This window comes from Heterocephalus glaber, unplaced genomic scaffold (genome assembly GCF_053883595.1).
Source record: "Heterocephalus glaber isolate CG9 unplaced genomic scaffold, H.glaber_assembly_v1.0 deba00001587, whole genome shotgun sequence".
NCBI lineage: Eukaryota > Metazoa > Chordata > Mammalia > Rodentia > Bathyergidae > Heterocephalus > Heterocephalus glaber.
This window is the reverse complement of record NW_028258365.1, coordinates 6,197,146-6,207,219: the sequence shown is the minus strand read 5'-3', so window position 1 is coordinate 6,207,219 and position 10,074 is coordinate 6,197,146. Positions and strand designations below refer to the sequence as shown.

Sequence of the window (10,074 nt, the reverse complement as noted above, 5' to 3'; positions counted from 1 at the left end):
CTTGAGATGTGTGTAAATAATTCAACGTGGAATCTGAGCTGTATGATGCTTACATCAAAGCACTAAATTATGCTTACTTAAGAGAAATAGATATCCTTTTGCTTCTCCTCAGCCCACATGTAACTAGTTTTGTGAAGGAAGGATGCATTTTTAGCATGTTTCCCATTATACTCAGCATATCCTTAAGCTTCTCAGAGAAACATTAATGTGGTTAGGTGAACTAAAGAACAACTGTTTGCTAAACTAAAATGCTCTTATAAAAAGTTCTGAAATTTTACCTTATTTGTATATGAGATCTAGAATCCATATTAATATAGACGGATGTAAGTACTACTCCCTAAACAAACATAGTGGACCCTTGACTTACAAACTCAATTCTTTCCTGAGGGCTGGTTGTAACTCAAGTTGGTCAATTGAAGCCTCAGGTTCCTCTACACAGCCTTCAATGTCTCTCTCCTGTGTACAGGCAGATCTCAGTGTTCTTAGAGAGACAGTGGCCTAGGATTTCTCAATTAACCCTAACACAGGAGAGGATGTTGTAATGTTCCTTTCAGAACTCTTTAAGGGTTAAATCTGTATCTGAGACCATCAGAAGCACAATTAGCCAGCATTTGGGTCATAACTCAAGACTTGCTGTAAGTTAAAACTAAAATTCCGGTCATAACTTCAGTTGTTCCTATGTTGGGCTGTTTGTAACTCGAGGGTGTACTGTAACATAAAATAAGCACCCTCCTGTCTATCAGATAGACCTTGTACTGTGTTCCTTATTGCCAAAACAAATAGCATTGTGTACACAAACATCTAGTCCCTCTTTCTTAGTAAATTAGTTTCAGAATTCTTTGGTGTAGAACAACTGTTGTGTCTGAAGTTGTGCTACAGTACAAGAGTAAGAAGTGGAATCATCACCTTTTTCACTCTAAAACTGGTTTAATGTCTCCTTCCCTGCATCTGGAGAATGTTTGACTGAACTGACAGTAAAGCACACCTGGCACTGTGGAGACGTTCAAGACGGTGAAATATCAAGATCCCTCACCCCCCACCAATTCTTTTTAATTTTTAAATTAAAAAATTTAAATTTAGTAAATTATAAAATCCATCAGTACCACCATGAACTTGGATGTGGCATTGAGCATACAGGTTTTGTGTTGTGCACCCCTGTATTCAAAGGGCACCATGACAAAGCCGATTGCTTCAGGGATGGCCAGGATAAAGGAGAGGATCCAGATGGAGACAATTTCAATGGCAGTAATCAAGGGAATCCCAATTCCTTGAACCCGACTCCAGGAGGCAACAGCTCTATACCTGGACAGAAAAAGACAAAGAGAGAAAAAAGATGTGGTTGTTATAGTTTATATCTAAATGCCCCCAAAGCCTCATGTGATTATAGGTGGGGCTTTGGGAGGTCATTGGGTCATGGAGGCGTGATACTCATCAGTGTATTGTCCACTCCTGAGTTTACATCTAAATGTGACTTTGGGAGGTGAAGTCTGGTCAGAGGAGCTGGGTCACTGGGGGTGTGACCTAGAAGGCTCTGTATCTCTCTCTCTCCTCCCTTGATCCCTCTGTGCTTCTTGACTACCATACCATGTGTTGTTTCTTCTCTGCCAGGCCTCTCTGCCAGTCCACCCTGCCTTGGAACCAGTCGACTATGGACTGAAACCTCTACAAACTATGAGCCAAAATAAACCTTTCCTCCTTTAAACTGTGGGTGTCTGGTATTGTGTCTCAGCAAGGAGAAAGTAACTAAAGCACAGGTGGTAAAATAAAGTTATTAGGGTATTTTAAACAAACACAAATCATAAATGCTAGAAAGCTCCACAGCTTGGCCAGTCATTGGCTTTTTAGGACATCCCTGTGAGTTTTGTTGTGAAAAACAAATGAGGCCATTAAGAGTTCCACCCGTCTGGAAAGTAGGCACCTGTAGGCTTGCCCTTGAGACCTGTGCTTGGGGTCTAGTGAAGTCTCCAGAGAGGTTAGAATGTGGTGGCAACAGAGAAGTGTGCCTTTGTGTTTTAAGGTGGGGGAAAGACAGATGATGGGAAAGGGATAGTGAAAGTTCCTAGTACTTTTATAGTAATATCTTATTCTTTATATATTAAGAAAGAAAATTCAGTGGGCCTGTAATCCCAGAACCCTGGGAGAAAGAGGCAGAAGGATTGGAAGGTGGAGCTTGGCCTGGGCAACTTAGTGTTAGTGAGTCCTTGTTGCAAAATAAAAAAATTTAAAAGGGCTTGGGATGTAACTCAGTGCAAAGGGCCTGGGTTCAACCTCCTGTAACACACACACACACACACACACACACACACACGAAAACTTGCAGTATTGTCTGTGAAGTAGATCTGGATGCTCTTGAGTGAATATCTCACGGTCACTTGAGTGACCTTAGATATTCTAGTATTTCCTTCCTTCTTTTAAATTCAAAATATGATCACAGAGGGCTTGTATAGGTAGCAGTTTTAGTATGAAACATTTCTGGTAAATGTCAAAGAATAACTACATTTCTCCCTTTATAGTCCTGTGTTAGAGCATATAAGACTGAGTTGAAAATACCTTGGTTCATAATCTTTAGGGTTTATAATCCAATAGGAAAAGAACATTTCATACAGAGTATAAGATAGCAACATAACTAAACAATTTGTCAGTCAAATATTCTCTGGCATTAAGAAATTATGCTTATGTTATTTTTGTACTTTAATGATAATTTAAAATTTAACATTTTAAAGAAAGTTTAAAAACTCTTGCTCTTTGACCTGATGTGATGGTCTGATGCTAATTGCTTTTAGACTTATGATTAAGAAAAGACCCGTAAGGTGGCATGGTATTTTTCTGGCTTCATTCTTGAAATTTTTGTTGCTATTTTAATGGAAAGGAAATATTTTCTTTTTATGGCTTTCATTAGGTAGTGCCAGAAGAAGGCTGTAAAACATACCAGGGCAGTAGAGACAGGTGCATTTGGGTTAACAGGACATGCAACTCACTGTAGAAGATTAATTCATCAAGCTAAGGCAACATAGATTCTATCCATATCCAGCAAGAGGCCTTATTACTTATATGTGGTGTACTGTCTCGTATGTCTATAGTGCATATCTGTGAAAACACAACTCCTAGGAATTATAACGCTTAATTCTTTACCATAATCATTTATAGATTCTAATGTTCTAATGATGTCACATGGCATATACATACTTCAATTTGCTGGAGAAATATTTTGCAGAATATTTTTAGAATAAATGAGATTTTTGTACAATAAAAATCTCCAGAAAAATTCAAATTAATTTATAATGGAATAAAACACAGCTATACTTAGGCAAAGAAAATCCTTTTATGATATAGCCAAGGTTGCATTTTAAAATTTATGATTAATTCTAGTTAGATAAAGATTGCTGTTTATTTTACTTTCCATTTCTGTTTACTCTTATTTGTTGCCTTACTGAACTGGCAGGCTGGTGTCCAGTAAAAGCTAAATGAAATGGAGACAGGACGTCTATCCTAAGGCTATCAAATGAGTTGCATCTATTTCTTCTCTCCTTTTCTAACCTTGGTTGGGTGATTTGAACACAACACTTTCTTTTTTCTTTTTTTGGTGGTGGTGGCATTGGGAATCGAATGTAGGGATGCTGCTCTACACTGAGCTACATCCCTAGCCCTTTTTATTTTTTATATTCTTGAGACAAGGTCTTGGTAAACTGCACAGGTTGATTTAAACCTGTAATCCTCCTGCTTCAGCCTTCCTCCCAGCTCGTAATTAGGGATTGTGAGCACAAGCCACCATGCTTGGATTTTTTTTTTTTAGACAAAGTATTGCTAAATAATCCAGGATGGGTTTGAGCTTGGTATGTAGTTTGGAAAGCCTTCAACTCATAATCCTCCTGCTGGGAATACAAGTGTGCACCACCTTTTCTCATCAGAGAGTAAGAAAGCCAGATTTCTTAAGGCAGGATTTAGGGTGGAAGGTGGTGTAAATAAGCAAATGTAGTCAGCATGTACTTTTGACGAATATATTCCCAAACCATCTCCATTTTGTAATGTGCCATGCATTGCCAGAGTATTATACCCTGCTGTAGTTTAGACAAGTGGCTTCCAAAGGCCTCTGTAGCACAGGGTTCTCACCATCTGTGGTGCTTTTGGGGGGTAGTGGAACCTTTGAAAGGTTAGGTTTAGTTGGAGGAATTTAGGTCAGTGGTTTGGTACCCTTGAAGGGGATTTGGGGATGCCAGTATCTTTCACTTCTTTCTTTGCCACGTGCTCCCACCATGATGTACTGTGCTGCCACAGGCCCAAAAGCAAAGGGCAAATCAAAGAGACCTCCAAAATTGTGAGGCAAAATAGATCTTTGTTTCTTATGAGTCTATTATCTCAGGTATTTTGTCACAGTGATAAAGTCCATCGATACACACACACACACACTCATAATCTAATGTAAATTAAATGTATATATATGTAGAATTAATTTTTAATGTCTAGTTTATAAAAGGATTTATAATCAGTCTTGTCTTTCATTAACTCATATGATGGAGAACTAGAATATTTTCCATTTGTAATCATACTGATCTTGATAATATCTTTATGAAATAAGGAGAATGCCACAAGGAATAATTAAAAGAAATCATTTGTGATATTGTTGTGGGGAAAGGTGTGGAAAATGTAAATTTCTGGATGTTCCATGATGTATTTCTATTTAGATGATTGTGACTAAGACACACATAACAAATATACTCTTCTTATTAGATGTGGTTATAAACAGCCTTCAGTCCAGTTGGTGTATGTGTATGACATCTTCACTTGCACAAAATCTATGAGTTTAGATCTAACCACCAATGGCTCTTTTATAAATACATCCTATTCTTTAATGCCACCTTCACTTATCCTCCACCACATTCTCCTGGTTTTCTTCCAGCCTTATGATCCACTCTTTCTTATTTCCTTAGGTAAACCCTATCCTATCCCTAGATTCTTAGCATGGATTTCTCCTAGGGGTTAGTCCTTGGACCTCTTTTCTACCTATACTTTCCCAGTGATCTCCAGTTTCATGCCCTTCGTATCATTTGAACTATTCATATGCTGATAATGCCCAAATTTATAACTCTACTCTGGAACCTCACTCCCAACTCAACATGTGTACACTCAACTTCCTACTTGAGAGCTGGGCTAGGATGACACATGGACATGTAACTGGCCCAGTCTAGACCTGCCCCAACCTGTCCATTCCCTAGTCCTTACTACCTCAGGGCCAAATCTGGCATTAGCCTTTACTCTTCTTCCATCACACATCCAGTCCTTTTGCAAATGATACAGTGTCTTCCTTCATGATCTATCCAGATGTTAGCATTTTGCCTACTGTCATTATGCCTGTATTATTGCGACAGCTTCCTAACTGGCCAGAGTCTACCTCAGTCACAGCAGAGGCAGTGAGCCTATTAAGTCAGTTTAGGACTTTCTCTGCTCCACTCCTCCCAGGGATTTCCTACCCTCTGGGAGTACTCATAAAGTTTCTTCAGAACTGCTTCCTCTTTTCTTGTAGGTCTCCACTCAATTGATACTTTTATGAAAGCCTTGCCTGGATACCCTACTTCAAATTTCTTACTTCCCTTGCAGAATTATCCTGTCTTACTTTGACTTATTTTTCTCCATTTGGTGATTGACCAAATATTTTATTTATTTTGTTTACTGTTTATGCCTACCCCTCCCTTTAGAATATAAATTACATGAGAACATTTTGTTTACTTATAAAGACAGGTCCCAAATAAATATCTGCCGAATGAAGTGTCTTTCTTGTTGTTTTGGTGGCTGTTTCCATACACGTTTGTCTTACTTTATCAGTCAAAGTCAGTAGTGCTTTACATTCTGAACATTTTTCCACTTTTCAAGCTAGCCCTGAATCAGGAAACAGAAAGAATTAATACTTTTAGAAACCAAGAATCAAATCATTTAAAAACAAGGAAGAGCCTTTGGGCTGATTTTTCTTCCCCTCATGTTCCAGGTGGAGTTCCAGAGGTTGGGAACTTAGCTGTGTGTTGTCCCGTTCTCCGCCTTGTTTCCTATCCTCTAGGATGGGGAGCCTGGGTCGGGGCTCTGGTGTACCCAGGGGAGACTTTTTCCATTACATCAGCCTGTACCCTGTCACGTGACGTGCCAAAATAAAAAGATAAATTATATGTTGTATTTATATAACAATGTTTGTTATTATGTGTGTCTATAAGTAGATTTTTATATGCTTTCAAAGCCAGAAGCATTTTATGCATGTTTATCAGATCTGTAAAGATCTGGCATAAGCCAGTGCATTTGAAAAATTTTATAGTTGAAAAAGCTTTTAAAAATTACAAAATGAAACTTAAATTCAAAAGATACCATTTCAGTAGCTTGTAGTATTTCATGATTATAAACATATTGTAGATACAGATTTTTTTCTCTTTCTGATTTTCCTGGGTGGGTGGATTATCTTCAGTGGGGTTTCTGGATCAAGGGAATTAAAGGCAGCTAAATTACCTTTAAGGAAGTTCCTAACAAGTGCCTGTTGATGAATCCTTGCCTGAACTGGAATTAGTTTTTCTTTAATTTTGTCACTTCCACAAAGTAAGGTGGCACTTCTGTCTTTGATTTTACCCTTCTTCAGTTAGATTTCTAGTGGTTGATTATGATTTATACATCTTGTATGATAGATGTGGTGGACTGACTAATGGTCAACTTGTAACACCCAGATGAACTGAATCAGCCTGGTCTGGGTGTGGAAGACTCACCTGAGGACTGCTGCCAATGGCATAAAAAGAGAACTGGAGGGGAAGATCATGGGCTGTTGATTTTCTTGGGGAAGTTTGCCATGGCTGGTTTTCCTGATATGAACTTGGCTGTTCTCATGGGAGGAGGAGCTCAGGTCCTTGCTGTGGCTGGGGATGGCTGCTGTTTCCTTCAAGAGAGCTCTGGTCTTCACCTTGCGCATTGCTTCCTGGCTCCAGTGTGGAATCCTCAGCCTCGTGGCACAAATCCTTCACCCCACTGGCACAGGCTTCCTAGCTTCCACCACTGGCCTTTGGGCCTTCTCAGTGCAGATCTTTGATACAGACTTGCATGAGACATTGCCATGGGCTCTAGGCCTCTGGCTGGACTCATGGAGGACATTGCCTTGGGCTCTAGGCCTTCAGCTGGACTTGTGTGGGACATTGCTGTGGGATCCAGGCCCTCAGCTGGATCGTTCATGTCTCTGGCGTGCGGCTAGATCTCTTGTACTTCTTTACATTTGACTTTTTGGGTGAATATTATAAAATAATCCTATAAATTATGTGTCCTGTATTAAATCTGTCCCCTTGCAGACCCTGACTACAATAAACAAATTATTATCATAGAGGTTTGGAGGCAAAATATTAGCAGGAAGAATTTGAAGGAGAAGCCAGGAGTTTTGAAGTAAAAGAAAGCTAAGGAGAGGAGAGGGAGAGGGGGGAGAGAAGAGAAAAAGGAGGTGGAAGAGAGGAGAGGAGAGAGATTGATTCTTTTTTTTTTTTCAGTACCTGGGATCAAACTCCGGACCTTGCACTTGTGAGGCAGGAGGCAGCACCACTGAGCTAAATCCCTGGCCCCAGAGACTGATTCTTAAATTGGACTGGGCTGGCCTGTGACTGCCTCCATCAATTGAGCACAGACCTCTTGCCTCTAAACTAAGCAGCAGGTTCCATGTTGGAGCCTGAGCCTGTTGGAGTGAAATATTAAGGGGCCTTAGACCACCCAGAGAGGGAAATGAGCTCCACTGAGCTCAGACTTCCAGCTGTCCCTGTCAAGGTGCCAAGGCATGTGGCACCTATTAGACAAGCTCAGTGTCAGCTGAAATTCCAGTGACCCCAGCTGAAGTGACAAGTTGCAGAAGAGTGCCCAATTCCTGACTCATAACATGGCAAAATACGATACAATGGTTATTTAAAACTGCTAAGTTTTGGGGTAGTTATCAAAAAGAAACAGGGTAAAAAAAAGAAAAGAAAAAAAAGAAACAGTAGCCCAAAATTAACCAGTTGCCTGATCTTGACGATAGAGCAAGATAAAACTGCATGCAACAGGGAGCAGGCCCCAAGTGAGATCCAGAGCTGCCCTAGCCTGTGTTTGGTTGTCCAGTTAGTTCCCAGCTCCTTTCTTTTGAATTAGCCACTTTTCCAGTGTCTTCATTCTTCTTATACAGTAATAGAAAATTATAACACCAGGAGAAGTCCAAGTCCAAATAACTAGGAAGCTTTTCCAGAAAATCATTTTCATGCTCAAAGGACAATCCTTTGAGAATATCATGGAGACCATGGAGTGCATATCTGAAATGCTGGCTGAAGAACTGACATCAACTTTTGAGTGTGAGGCATACACAACCAAGCAGCCTTATTACTGGATCTTTGCAACTTTTCCAGGTATCTAATTATATTTTGTGCTAGACTAGCTGTTAAAAGAGTTTTATCTTTTTACAGCCTGCTTACCCAGACATCTTTTAACTACAAGTTGGATCTGTACCCAGGCCTTTTTAGGGTCTGACCCCATCATTTTCTCCTACTTTAAAAACAACTGTTAACTTCACCAAGAACAGCATTGAATTTGCCTCCCCATCCTGCTCCCTCCTCCAACTCAAAGTGGCACAAAGCTTGTCCTTATGGTGCCAGAAAACCTATTTTGCTTTTGATTGTTGGTAATGGCTGATTACTCAAATTTTGTGAGGAAACATTAATTCATTTGAAAAGTATACTGGCTTAGCATTAAAAAAAAGTTATTTTACTCATAAAGCTGGTTATGGATCAAAATTTATTTCTAAATTTCTTCATTTTTAAATTCCTGTTTTATCTTTTTCATAACACACAAAGGATGTAAAATTAAAGATAAATAAAAAGTTAAATTTGAAGAATTAGAAAAAGATTAAACCAAGACAAATCACACTTGAACAATGAAATCTCATTCTGTCACTTTCTTAGTGTCTTGTTTTATTCAGATTAAAAGCTGATAATAAGAAAATTACAAAACTTTCTGATCTTACAGCATTCTGTAATCATTGAGTGATTAATGAAGAAGTTCTGTAGAACTTAGATGTATAGTTTCTCTTATTAACTTCCCTCAAAATAACTTTGAAATGAAAACTATATTTTAAAAAATATATAAAATTGTGGGAACTCAAGATTTCCTGGGCTATAATTTTACTCAGTTCAGACAATGAAAGCAGGAATTCATAAAGTGCAAACTGTTTCACAACAGGCTCCAATTTCCATCAGTTTGTTGCTTGCTTTATTTTTTTTAAGTGATGTGTGTGTGTGTGTGTGTGTGTGTGTGTGTTGGTAGGGTATACTGCAATCAAAGGAAGACTCAAAGCAAATGGCATCATCAGGAATTGTGAATGATTCATTCTGAAGTGTAAAAGCTTCTGAAATAGAAATGTCAAATAGATTCTTTACATATAGTTCCAAAGCTTAGAGTCAATACCAAATGAAAGGTAAAACGGGTAAAGAATAGATCTAGAGAACAAAGAAGGTTGAGTTTATTACCAAGGAAAACACCTCCTGGATTAAGGGTGATTTTTGTGGGAGTAGATTTCAAGCAGTTCATCATCTCCTTGGTCTAAAAGCCATACCGCGTTTTAATGAGATATATTCTTGGCATTATTATTTTTCTTTTTCTAATGAAGAACAGCTCACATTTCGTTTGCTATACACTGGTTAATGTGGTGGAACATGTAGTTCATGTTTCTCCGTGTATGAGATGGGAAGAGGAGGTGGTGTGGTGTAGTGACCCCATCCCAGAAATAGGAATGCATAACGTAAGTAAGCCGCTCCTCCCCATACCCAGGTGAGACTTACACTGGGGCCGGTTGAACCTCAGCAAGAAGAGCCTCTGAGAACCCCGACGGAAGAAAGAGGGGCAGAAGTGAAGTGTGAGGAGAGGCCAGTGCTGGGCCTGTGCAAAGTGACAAATGTTTCCCCCTGCTTATATTTTACTCATTTATTTTTGAATGGTATGATTACTTGATCTGAATTTTAAAAGTTGTATCTCTTGAAATACACTTGCAATTTCATTCAGAATTTCTATTATTCTTTTTAATTCAGAAGGTCCCTCTTTTCTAGAGAT

At 39.0% G+C, this 10,074-nt stretch overlaps 2 protein-coding genes across 8 annotated transcripts in view; one reads left to right on the top strand and one right to left on the bottom strand.

The window, feature by feature from the left end:
• Window positions 1–10,074, bottom strand: part of Ednra (endothelin receptor type A) — a 56,559-nt gene that overhangs the window by 12,476 nt on the left and 34,009 nt on the right. For all 4 annotated transcript variants that reach the window (XM_087193358.1, XM_087193359.1, XM_087193356.1 and 1 more), the window contains exon 4: window positions 1,104–1,302. In XM_087193358.1, coding sequence (XP_087049484.1) covers window positions 1,104–1,302 — 199 coding nt within the window. The remainder of the gene's footprint in view (window positions 1–1,103; window positions 1,303–10,074) is intronic.
• Window positions 1–10,074, top strand: part of Arhgap10 (Rho GTPase activating protein 10) — a 152,633-nt gene that overhangs the window by 135,597 nt on the left and 6,962 nt on the right. The window lies entirely within an intron of this gene.